The sequence below is a fragment of the Paralichthys olivaceus genome, chromosome 22 (assembly GCF_024713975.1).
Source record: "Paralichthys olivaceus isolate ysfri-2021 chromosome 22, ASM2471397v2, whole genome shotgun sequence".
In the NCBI taxonomy this organism is placed as follows: domain Eukaryota; kingdom Metazoa; phylum Chordata; class Actinopteri; order Pleuronectiformes; family Paralichthyidae; genus Paralichthys; species Paralichthys olivaceus.
The window spans coordinates 4,310,980-4,324,525 of record NC_091114.1 but is presented as its reverse complement, the minus strand read 5'-3'; the positions used below and the strand labels follow the sequence as shown (position 1 = coordinate 4,324,525).

Genomic DNA, 13,546 nt, shown 5'->3' with positions numbered 1-13,546 from the left:
GTTTGTAGAAATTTGACCAATGTGGTCCTCATATCAATCAAAAATTACACTTTCAGGGACATGTAAAAGGTAGCTTTATTTATTGGCAACCATTTTGAAGCATGCATTTATAATTAAAACAGTTTTTGACCCATGAATGAAATTCCAGGCTTTCATTATCATTTTCTCACCATTAAGCTCAAAACATCCAAAAGCAAGAATGGTGAAACCCTGATCTTTCTCTGCGGTGGTCTAATTGCTGAATTCATTGGATATAGCTCTAATATATGAGAATTTTGTCTCTTTTAATCATCTATATGAGATCAGTAATTGGCTTTTTGGGCTAAGAGTGATGAGCACTTTCTAACCGCCTGAGAAAAAAAAAACGGAAAAATCTTTTCCATTAAAAGCATTAAGCTGGAGAGCATGCTGTTGCCTTTGTACTTTTTCTGTTGTGCATCCGGCCTTAGTGTGGTTATGGAGAAATGAAACAAAGTGTAGTGCGGGTGTTATGATCATTTGTTGAATAGATTGATTGAAACAGCAGAGAGAGAACAGGCTCGACCGCCCTGGCTGTGAACAAGGCTGCCTGTTAAAGAATTCACAGTCAAGTTCAGTCAGTGGATTTACTCCTTTTTATCCGCTCATTTCAGTTCACTCTGACACGTCAAACACGAGATCTAAGTCAAACCTCACAGATTCAACTGCTCACAAATTCACCAATTCTTCGTGTGGAGTGTGGCAGAGCGTGCCCTTCAGGGAACATGTCCCCAAGAGTACTGATCGGGACGACATCCAGATAAATGTCCCCATTTACTGCCCTACCTCCTTCTATTCAGTTGGGACATGGGTGCATGGAGGGTGGGTACTACTGAGAAGCAGTGGATGGGTGGGGTGTTTTATGGTGCCTTTGGTGTCTCTACTGAGACAAGTCCAGTCAGCAGAAGTGGTTGAGTCAGAGCTTAACCACATTAGAGCAAGAAGACGGAGGGGATGCTTGTGAGAAGTATTTAATCTCAGTCGGGAGAAAGAGGGGGAGTGAGGGGGAAAGATAAGTGGAACTGCTAAGTGGACTTGTCACAAAACTCGATGCTATAATCGCTACTTCTTTACAATGCTCACATTTCAGTCAGTGGGTTTGCATGTATTTAATTGTCAGCTTTCCACAAGAGTAACCTGTTTTTTAATAACATGTAAATTTGAAAACTTATTTCAGTTAGGAAATTAAGGGTTGCACAGGAGAGAGTCTCTGCAGGACAGACTTGATATTTTATCATATACTGTGTGTGCTCAACTGGATTTTGCATGTTGATAAACTTCAAAAAGGCCACTAGGATAGTATGGCAGGGATACAAGTCCATATTCTTTTTCTTTAAGCTGTGCAAAACTACTTTAGAAATACACAAATAAATGCAGTATGAGTTTTTATTACTACACAGCATGTATATTTTTTTATTTGACATGTGTCAAACTCATACAGTATACAAATGTGACACCATGCCAACACTGCTTCAACAAGAATGTTGAAGAAAGTGTTTGTGTTTGTAGTCATGCTAGTGACCTCATGAGGCCATACATGGGCACTGTGGGGCTATCAGCATAGGCTAACATGCTTGTACTGACTATGCTCCTGTGAACAAGGTATGTTTAGGTCCATATGTCCATGTTTCCCATCTTACTGTGATGTGATTAAATGCCAACATTTGCTAAATAATATGTAGCTTTCATCTTCTGAGAATCATTTAGCAATTTTTTAGGAGAAATTTTCATTGCAATTCATCCTGTATTTGCTGAGATTATTTTATCTGGGTCAAAGTTGTGGACCAACTGACAAACCAAACTTACCCTGCTAGAAACTGAAAAGCTGCACAAAAACATGGGTTTTAAGAACACTATTCCAGAATGTCTGGATCCAAGTTGGACCTGGCCAAAAACTTAATCTATAAGGGATCTGAGGACTGTAAGTATTAGTCCAATCATACCCCTTCTTCACCTGGATTGGTGCCAATGTGGAGCAATAATACAGCTGGCTCCTTCAGACAGCCAGTCCACATTTCCGCACACACATTTTTCTGTTGCTTCTTTTTCTCTCTCTCTCTCTCTTTTTTTTTTTTTTTTTTCAATAGTCAGGATATCATTTTTGGACTAAGACTCTTATGGCGCAGTGCCGCTGCTAGTTCACTGACAGTGGCACCAGACATTTTTCAGTAGAACTGTTTGGCACCAGCTCAAGATTAGGTACCCACAATTTTTCTTTAAAGATCTTTTGTGAAACATGATGCAGGCAACCTTCACAATCTGCGTGTATGCAGTGCTTGCAAAAAGCTTTTGTTAATGGTCTTCAGGATCAGGGTAGAAGCAGGCGGCTGGTGTGTACGGTGGTTTCCTGTGTCCTCCCTCCGCGCTCCTGTTGACCTGTACTCACTTTACCAATAAACACCAATCAAGTTATTGGGACCTGATAACTCAGTTCACCTGCCACACAAAGCATGTGACGTACACAGCCAGGACAGTGTGTTGTTTATTTTAATTATGTTTTATTTTAATTTTAAAATGTTTAATTCAAATGTGAGACTGAATATTCTTAAAAATTCATTGCTCTTTGAAAGAATTATTATTATGCTATAATATTATCATTTTTTAAGTGGTATGAAAGGGTCTCTAAATGGGGACAATAATATAATTTCTGCGACAAATTATCATCCAAGAAAATGTGTTAAAAAAGAATTTTAATATGCAGCAAGTTTGCAGTTTACAGCTTTTGTTCTCTGAAAAGGTCCTTCATATCCAAGCTAAATTGGTATTGTACAATGAAATAGCCCTAACTGAATCGATATTAAATCGGATCGAATAGAGACTTCATGAATCGCACCCAAATCGATTTGAGAAATCAATGGCGATACCCAGCCCTAATTGTAGCTGTTGTAGTTATCAGGTCCTCCACCCATCTGGCCCATTCTGTCCCTCTGCTTCCACAAAAATGGAGGCTACACCTAACATGACTTTATTTAGAATGTGGACAACATGATAATCAGATATTATTAATACGCACACTTCTTTTTTTTCCGCAGAGGTCCTTATTGTGTGCCTGCAGCAGGATGGAATTCTCTTTAAGGATTTCACTTTACATTTTTGCTTCCTAATTATGCTCACTGGGAGAGGCATATTTTGTTGTCAATGGGATCCAGGGAGTGTGGTTATTTCTCCTGTGTTTTATATATGCACATGTTCCTTTTTCTTTTTTTGGGTGTCCTTAACAGAACCATCTCTGCAGATTTTTTAAGAGAAACCATGCAGTGTGCTAACTATAGGCATCTGGAACTTATATTGGCTTACATATGGAGCACTGACCTCTGATTGGAAACAGATTAACTGTAGAGGCCCAAAGTTTCAGCCATGTAAGAAAAGTGAGTCATTTATCAAATATTATTCAACAGCGAGGAAGGTAGACATTGAAGGGACTGAGGTATGATGGCCTTTCACCATGTGCTAGCACAGCCTGCCTTGACAAAAGCAGGCTGACTGTCGTCCACAGAGGGAGAGCTGGAGGCCACAGCAACCTCTTTTTATCTTTTCTTTTTGATTCAGTTGTTCTAGTCAAAAGGACACAAACAAATTGTCATTGAGGTAGACAGGAAAATGCCAGTGACTCAACATCAGAGCCTCGGAAACAGGGGGTCAGTGGTAAAATACAACATTTATCCAACAGAAAAGCTACCCCATTGAATTCTTCAATGCTGATACATTTCAAAACGTTGGCTCACCCTTTTCTCTTTTCACACAGTATAATAGTATTTTTTCTGTAAGAATAGAAAAAAATGAGGAGACTTCCAAAAGCACTGTCTCAAATGGCAACAGAGAACCATGCTCCAGTGGGTTTGTGCACTACAAGAGACTATCCACTGCTGTGAAGTCCCGGTACCGAGCATGAATCACTGTAGCCTGGCTAACTGCCCGCTCAGACAACTTGTAGTGTAGGAGGCACCTCCAGATGTAAATTAATTTTGCTGCTTAGGAATCAGTGACTAAGCTGAAGAAAATGTTGCCCACATCTTCCCACCCTATGCTGTCAGGGTTTTTTATTCTCTTGCAAATTAGCTCATATACTTCCATCATGCATGATAGTTTGAACAACTGCTGCATAAGCAAATCCGATCCCTCAAGTAGCTTCATGCACGACTGTCATCTCTGATCAATTCCACCCCTTACAAAGTCTCCTTCTCTTTACTGTACAGGACAATACAGTATGTTATCTCCTGGTTCCTCTCTGCTGCATTACACATGACGGTGCCTTCAAGGTCCTCTGGCACTGCAAATGGCACTTCGATAAAGCGAAGCAAAGGCTGAGCTCAAAGTCCAAAGTGTGCTTTATAATTGTCCAGGAAGTGACAGATGGGAGAGGGAAAGGAAGGGGAATGCTGATGAGCAATGTAATGTGAGCAATAATAGTCTCTGATGTTAACATTAATGGACTGCTTAAGTGAAGTCTTTAAGTATCAGTGTACTTAAAGTCATGGACTTAAAGTATCAGTTCATGCCAGTTAAACAAAATGACATGTTCATTCTACATCTAGTGATATTTCACTGTGCAGATGATTGTGGTTTTAATATGCCAATGGGTCGTGACTGTTGAGTAATGAACAGAAGAATTAGAGTGAGGTTGAATAAAGTTAATCTCCTTTGCCCGGTACCTGGGGGTACCTCTAGAAAAGGGGCAAGTAGTTCAGTGGTCCATGAGAAGAACTCGTAGTAGCTGATCTGGACACCTTCCTTGACAGGTTTTTCCGGCACAAACAACTTGAAGATCAGGGTTTGCATATCTCATCTAATATCTTTCAAACTATTCTTTGGTAGAAAGTAGGTCGAGTGTCCATGGTGAGGTCTGTGAACAGTTCCTCTTTGGTCTATAGTTGTGTAACGAGCCTGTCAACCATCACACCTTCATGTAGGCACTGACAATCGTATGCGCTTTCATGAGTTGTGACCAGTGTGGCTGACACGTCTTCTACTGTCATCCCAAGTGCAAGAGAAGTTCACCAGTTGTCGTTTTGCTTTTTCAATCGAAACAAGTTCACACCTCATTCTGCATAGCTGCCATTTTCTGGAGGCATTCACAGCTGAGGGGCATTCACACTTCCGGAGTTGGTGTTAAAATCTGTGTTCTGACTTTGTGACTGTCACAACCAGATCACTTAAGGGACACACATGTCTTGAAAGGACAGTCCAGCCATTGTAGTAGCAACTAAAAACAAGCATTTTCTATCAAATAATATATTTTTGTTGCTTTACAACTCTCCTGCAGTTTCTCTGTTGGCAACACGTGGTTGATCTGTTGAATTCATTCTATATCATTCTGCAGGGCATTCTGTCTTCAATAAAGTTGGGCTCTGATGTAATCAGGCTGTAGCAGATGGCCGTAAAAGGTTTGTCCAGGGTACACCTGAGACTCCCTGAGCTTTGTCATCCGTAACCATTGCTATCCTGTAAAAAGAAGGAGAAATAAACAGATAGATGGCACTGAGGGGCTGTCTGGTCTGTACAAAACAGATGCAGTCAAGCAGAATGGTCATTTTTAAAGGAAAGCGTGAGCCAGAAAGAGGTCAGCATTGATGACCTGTCCATGTGTGAAGCAGATGGAGGCGCCTGTCTTTCTTTTCTCAGCATCATACCTTATCCTTGAGCTATGTCATTAAACTCTATTTCTTACGTTTACCATTCTGAAGCATAAAATGTGATTGCACTTGTTGAAAGAGCAGGTGGTATTTATGGTGCCTTGCTTTTAACCACAGTAAATCAGCTGTAATGGTAGCCCTCTCTCAGCAGTAATTTTTAACGCAAGCCATGGCAATTGCCTTTGCCGTGATAAATCAAAAGCTTCCATCTTCGGCTAATTCCCCACTCTTTCAAAAGAAAGATGGGAAAGCTTAGATTGTTATGACCTGAACTTTAACCCACCCTGGACAAAAGCTGGCACAAATCTTTTGGGATGCAGCTAATAACCCCAGTGAGTGATACCCTGGCATGGAAGCAAGTTTGCCTCATGCTTCATCACTCTTGACAGTGGAAGGGCAGTGTTGCAATGCATTGCAGATTTCCCCAACCTTGTGTCTGTGTGACGGTGCTGCATGTTGCATGGATGATCGAAATCTCTGATACATTCTCCACAGGCAGACACAGCTCAATCCTCTGTCTTGTCGAAGGTGCTGGTCTCTTTGCTTACTAGCCCCAAATTTCGAGCAGTTTTCCCGGGGACATCTGTATGCATCTCTTTGCAGAGGTAACAGTCTGGCCATCTGGCTGTCCAGGCCTGATTCGTGCTGACAGCATCTGTCTACCTCAGTGTTTGGCTTCCTGGACATGTCAAGACACATTCAGCCCCTATACCCTCTGGCTTGTCTACCAACAGCTTCATTTGACCCTCTCAGTATACAATGCAGTTCTTGACAGCAGATGCCTCTTGACATGTTTGCACAATGAGGGGAGACATGCCCTGAAGGATACACATGTCAATCATAATATATCAATCACTATAGTGTTGAAGATCTTCAGGTAGATTTATTAGAAATGTGTTTCCCCAAATCGATTCTACCCTTTTCTCTTCCCTGTTTGAATGTGTTTGTTTGAATTCTGTCTAGTCACACGTTGGCTCGAATTCTCTGTTTGTCTCACTGCATCAGGTACTGGGAGCGCCCTTGACATATTAGAACATTAAATCTGTATCAGCACCTTTCGCCACCCTTAGAATGTTTCCACATTTCTCTGTTTTCTCAAGTGCATCCAGGAAAATACAATTTTACCTGCAGTGTCTGTCTCTGTCACATCCACTCAGATGTGCAGACTCGTCCACGTTTCTCTCCCTTTTTTTATTACGCCTCTATTCTAGTGGGTTATGCCTTTCCACAACCATTATCTACTGTATTGATGTGTGTCTTTGGCAACTTGTTTAAGCATGTACACATTAGACGTTTTTTCAACCATATCGGAGTTATGCTGTTCGACACTAGGCTTTCCAGGACATACCTTCCTTAATTTGGATGACAGGGACTCATTCAAATATTTTCTGTAGATTGGTAATATCAACATTGACATTCATTTTCTGTGTTCTGATGCCCCATTTAACTACATGTATATGTAGTACATTTTACTCAGATTTCAGGGCTACATTGAGTGCAATAGATTAAACTTTTTCATCCAACCTTTTTCCCCTCTCTTGCTCTGCCATCTCGCTCTCATCTGTTCTCCACTCTATTTCGAAGTAATTATTCCTCATTAATCTACAATAGCTCCCTACCAGTCTATTAATCTAAAGGTCTGAATTGCAAAATGAGTTCTCCTATTAACTCTACATCATTATTCTTTCCATATAAGGTGCTGGGGCTGCTGACTTTCTGTTGTAACCCCTATCCAAACCTCAAATTACCCTTATTAGTGGTTAAAAGTCTCTCCATTGCCCCCTTTCTCCTTCCCCCTACTTTCCAACTTCTTTCAGTTTGTTTTTCACAAATAACACATGTTGTCTGATAGATGCTTATACTCAATTATCAAGTTAGTATTTTAGTAAATATACAGAACTCATGTTCATTAATATGAGAGATTGTTCCATTTTTGATCCCAGATAATGATTATTTCAGAAAACGATTTTTGTATGTTTGGTGGCTACTTTACAAACAGAAAGAAGCTTTGGATATCATTTGTTTAGATTTTTTACACATGTAACCACCAGGGTATTTTGTCATGTCCTTCAGTTTTCCAGAATTCTTCCTTCAGTCTTTTACACGATATGGATTTAAAGGAGCAACCTCTGTGGTAGTAGAGGTAACAAGGACAGAGGAGGACTGAGATAGGGCATGAGGTGTGGATAGATAGCATCCATGTGTTGCGATGTGATTCTGGGCAAAAGGCCTGCTCCAACCTCGTGCCGGTCATTACAGTCTTGCTAATGAAGGAGTGTGAATATGTGATAGAAGGAAGACTTCTGTGTCAAACAGAGATCTCCACTGGTTTAATGTGTTGCACAGCAATTAAGTGAAGGTACATGTTCACCTTTCGTGCTTTGACTGAGAGGGAAATTATTTGATGATTTATTTACTCAACAACTACAGTGTTAAGTTTATTTTGACAATCAATCATAGATTTACTTGCTCAGACAATATTTAACTGCCATTCTGTATTTTGGGGCTAAAGTCAATTTAATGTTGACGGTGGGCTCAGTTTTTGGATTATTTGCTTCCTCCTGAGAAGCTACTGCCTTCAAAAAAATCTAGTGGACTGGTGCATAGGAAAAGAAGAGGAATCCCGCAGACTGTCCTGTACTCGCAAAATGTGTTATTACATTTACAATTTTTCGGTCCTAAACCAGTCATGCAAGGCCACAAACAAAACCGCATTTAATTCGTTCAAATATTTATAATATAATCAGTTTATTTTTTTTGTCAAAGAAAAAAGGATATGAAATTGACAGTCAGAAATACAACTAACTAATGAATCCCAATGCTCTGAGTGGTTTGTGCACTTACACCCAGATGATCCAGCCTCTCAATGGACCTCTATACAGCAGGCCTTAAAGGCCCTTTCCAAGAGGCGGTTAACACAGCCATCAGCGCCAGATCTATCTGTGTCCGCCAAGTTATCCTGGTGAAACGCCCCACCCAGTCCGGCAATGAAGATGAAAACTCTTGCCGGCTCTGTGCAAGGAAATAGCTCACCCCTGCTATGCCACTCCATTTTCTCCAGCTGTATCGAGCACTCGGGGAGAGCTGATTGCTGAATGGCTTGGCAGGGCTTCGGGTGTGTCCGTGTCTCATTGTGTGTGTGTCTGTCAATGGTTGATGTCCCACTGCGAAAAGGAGTAAATCCTCTCATTCTTAACCAGCCAGACGTGCTAGCTTATCATTCTCTTTCATCAAGGCCTCTCCTTCCTGGCTCCCTCCGGTTGAACCCTCAACCTTGGACAAAATGCTGCAGCAGTTACCTTCCTGTGAGCATTGGATTGCTTTCCAAATTTAGCCCAAGAAAGTTGTCAAAAACTGCACAATGAAAACAAAATGCACCCTACTTATCCCTTAATTTAGTTTCTCAATCTGTCATAGTCAGTGTTTGTTGCCTTAATCCCCATTGCTTGCATTATTTGTTTGAAAAGAATGTTACCTGGAGTAGTCTGTCTTTTGTGTACTACTGACAGGAATTTGAGACATTAATTGTCCATAAGAGGTCAAGTTTGCTGAGCTGAAACCTGCACTGTTTCTCAAAATCTGTCACAAACAATCGCCCTCACATTGCTCGCTGAGTGATATGGAGACTGACACTGAGTCGGACTCCAGAAACAATCCAGCGGTTGGCTATCAATCTTAAACAAACGTAGCACTCCATACCTGCTATTTAAGCTGACAGATTTGGGGATTTGCCAGTATTTCATTCCTAGCCTGAGGCTGTTTTTGCATTGTTGTGGCAATGACAGGTTGTCCAGCCATTTCTGATTTGTCACCGAGCTCAGACCGCAGACCACAAAGTGGTAATATGGTGAACAGAGAGCTGAAACAATGCCTTCAGGGCAGTTTGAGAGAAGGAGCAGGTTGTCCTTTCCCAGGCTTTTTAAAGATAGAATCTCTTTCTGTTAGTGGGAAGTTTCTTCATGGAGCTGCTGTCATTTCAATTTACAGGTTACAGAACATTTTGGTGAAATAGAAGCAAAGAAAAGTTGTAAAATCTAATGAACTGTGAACAAAATGTGTGTGCAGCAGGTGTTTTTAGAAATCATATTCTCCAAATCATTACTATCCTCCTTTTCCCTGTTGATATGGTGCGATTCATGGGACCAGTGCAAAAAGGAAATCAGCCAGATATATCTCCCTGTTAGACACATTTCCTGACTTCATGCCACTCTTCTTTCTGCTGGCTTTTCAGGTCTACTGACTATGGCACAACCTACACCAAACTCAACCTGATGCCGGGGACGACCATTGTGGTGACCAGTTTCTACATCTGCCCGACCAACAAGAAAAAGGTAGGAGCACAAATTGATGGTTGAAATTCTGTCTGTGGGTTTTTTTTTCTCTAAAACTCTCTTTTAGTGGAAACTAAAGCTTTGCTCTCATGTGTTGTAGAAGTCAGAGCTAAAATAATATTTACTCAGACATGCAGGGTAGAAATTAGAAGTATGATCCACTTGAACTAAAGACATAAGGAGAGAGGAAACTCCAGCAGCGAGACACAAACTGTACCCAATCCAGTCCATCAATCACAGACAAGAGTTAAAAGGGTAATTTCCTCCAAATTCAAAACCTAGGCTCAACTATAGCTGAAGCAAGTGAGAAGAAGTTATCCTTTCAGTGAGATAAATTGACACTTTGAACAGATTAAAGCTCCGAGATAAAGGATTTGTGAATGCTAGTTGTTCTGATGATTCCTGGTTTGGTTACTCACTGGAAAATGTAACTCCCTGTGCTTTCCTGTGAAAATATCATGCAAAGTCTGCAGAGACTGCAGAGTGTCTCACTCAGACATCTGCGTTCACACATGTACCTTTTCCGGAGGAACTGCAGAGTTCAGTGCATTTCTGATAGCCGCTTTAGAGGACTTGCGAAGACTTTAAACCCTGGTGTGTTCCCCTTCATTCTCAAAAACCCTGGATCCAAAAGTTCCAACAAGGCAGCTTGTGGGGATCTTTTTTTCGACTCGTGCTGCCTGGTAAACACCCACATTTTCCAGACTTCATGACCCTGGATTTTAACATTAGTTTGCTGTTAAAGGTTTGTCTTATCAAGCACAAAGTTTGGTTATTATTATTCTCCAGCTCAGACTTTTTCTGGAGCCACAGAAAAAATTAAACAACAGTTTCACCCGCAGTATAGTGCTCCTCATTAGAAATAAACTAAACCATCTGTTTGAAATTGGTGGAGTGCCCCTTTAAACACTTGGGATGATGGAAAGGTTGTAGTTAGGACATAAGAACATTAGACATTAACGTGCTGGCTTATAACAGGATGCAACATCAGTGTTCTGTATGAGAGCTGTACATGCTTCTCCACATCCTCAGTTTCACCTGTGCTACATAAAAAATACTCAACCCCCCGCATTGGCACTGAATATTACTGTTTGTAAACTGTGTGCTGCAGAATCCTGCAAAATGAATGAACAAGCAGGGCAGGACCAAGACACACACAATGAATCTGCTGAAAGTAACACCTAGACTGCACCAGTTTCCATTTGAATGATTGCATATAAAAGTCAAACCAACAACCATCAGACTTAATTTGAAAGACATCGTATAGATTCTACATCTAGTGATAGATGATTTATCATAGCAGCTTAATCTGTAAATGTCTAAAACACCTCCTTCCTTTGGTAATGTTTCATTTTTGTGCTGTAATGTACATTTTGCTGAGCTTAAATGTCATCTATGCCAATCTTGTGGTATTTATGCACAATTCTATTGGTATTTCTCATACAACACCCTGTGGCAACACGCACAACTCCCACCCACTTTGCAGCTCTTCGATCTGCAGGCAGCCTCTGAGCTCCATTGGATTTTGAAAAGCAAAAGAGAGGTACAGTAGGTGACTTAAGCTGAGCAACGACTGGACTGCCAACCGCGGCAGCCTGTCTAATTGGCAGGCATCATCGCCAGGGTCCAGGGTTCTTCCAATGGATGAAGAGATAGAGGGAGATTAGATGTAGTCACTTTTCTCAGTTTCTGCTCCAATCCCCACTCCAAGTCTGTGAGGGATCTGCCATCTCTTCTTCTTCACTCTCCCTCACACACAGAGAGAGAGAGAGAGAATAGAAGAGGGATAGACAGCATGAGAGCTTTTAATTGCATGGGAATGGGAGCCATCTTAATTTCCCTAAGGGACAGAAAGAGGGAGAGAGAGTGAGGAGGGGTTGTGACAGTAAGATGTCCAGTAATACGAGCTTGGGATCAAACTGTTGCTTAAGTACACCTCCAGGCCTTGCAGTACGGGTTGGAAGGAAGCTCAGGTTCAGTGCTGCTTGCTGGCATCTATGCGCCTGTTTCTGCCATTGCTGTTGTGGCAAGAGAAGTTGTGTGTTCCGCTCGTGGAAGACTGTGGGTGGTGTGAGTGTGGGTTTATGTAGATTTTGTGTGTGCACCGTTGATCATCAAATACTTTGATCCATCTAAGGGCTGCTGCACACTAGAGGGTTTTCAAATCATGACTGATTTTTAAAAACGTGGGAGACCAAAGACAGATTTATGAGATTTTTCAATTTTATAATCTTCAGAACGCACACACTGGATGATTTGGCCAGAATGTCAGACCACACTTGCCGTTTGCAGGAAATAATTTTACAGACAAACTTGAAAACTCACAGAAACTCGCAATATTCTTTCTCAGTTTTTTTTTTATGGTGGTTGGCAAAGGTGCATTACCTCCACCTTCTGAACTGGAGTTTAATGTGACTAAATAACTAAATATCAGCGTGTAGCCCGTGTTCACCGCAGTCTTTTCAGCATCCAAATAATGAGTGATCACGTTTATAAGGTACCCCCACACACCCACAAACACATATGTGGGTTTACTTTGATCAGTTGTGCTAATCACATCGGACAACAGCAGACAAGCAGGTCTGTAAGCTCTGTGAGGGGATTACACTCAGTGTGAAGGGATCACACGGAAAGGTGTGAGGGGCCTTGGGTAATCAATAGGACTTGAGGCAATTAGAGAGAGAGGTGAGTCTTCAGACGGAGACAATCTCACCCTCTCTTTCTCTCTACCCATCACTCCATTGAGAGCTCCATTAAGGATCCGCTCAAGACCCTTTGGCAGAGAGTGCTCCCAAGGACCCTTGACACACTTCAACACCAATAGAGTCGTAAATAAACTTTGAGACTGGAGGCTCAGCGCGCTTTCCCTCAGCAATTTTCAGTCTCTAGAGGGGGCAAGTGTTTGCACAAGTCTGTTTTCTAGTTAAGAGCTCAGTGTGCAGCCTAAATGAACGTTCAAGTATTATGTTGAAAGTGAAATTGGAACAAATGCTTCCTTACTAAATTTACAGTGTAAACCAGACAGTTATCAACCATTTATAAAAATCAAAAAGCTTGGGACAGAATCGTCCGTTTACAAATGCTGTTTGAATAATTTAGCTATAGTGATCAGGTTCATATGGGTCTTTTCAAACATGCTTGGACTGTAAAAACGTTATTTTTACAGGTTTTAGCGACTCTGTCAGTAATTTACTGCTCGTCTCTGTGTCTCTATCATTCGCGCTGTGTCAACTGAATCGAGCGCACCGCCATCTCCTCCTCCGGCTCCATACATTGTCTTCTTTGCCTCCGGCGCCGTACAAATTGTTGTTTTTACCTAGGCTGAGTTGACACACGTGACTGATGTTTGTGCGGGTGTCAGATGACCTGAAATATTGATCGTTATGTGGTGATCAGTGTTGACATTGTGACGTCATGTTCAATTTGCAGCAGGTCAGAGACGTCAGCTGAGTCCCTCACACAGAAGCTACGCAGTTTAGTCATAGAAATGAACCACTTATAGTGAACAATTTGGCCCAGGACAAACGCGATCACTATAAGCTGTTTCCACTGTAGTTATTCATC

General features: G+C 41.4%; 1 protein-coding gene across 11 annotated transcripts in view; it reads left to right on the top strand.

The window, feature by feature from the left end:
* sorcs2 (sortilin-related VPS10 domain containing receptor 2) overlaps positions 1-13,546 on the top strand; it is a 284,239-nt gene that overhangs the window by 124,960 nt on the left and 145,733 nt on the right. For all 11 annotated transcript variants that reach the window (XM_069518801.1, XM_069518795.1, XM_069518794.1 and 8 more), the window contains one exon: positions 9,883-9,982. In XM_069518801.1, the coding sequence (XP_069374902.1) occupies positions 9,883-9,982 (100 nt within the window). The remainder of the gene's footprint in view (positions 1-9,882; positions 9,983-13,546) is intronic.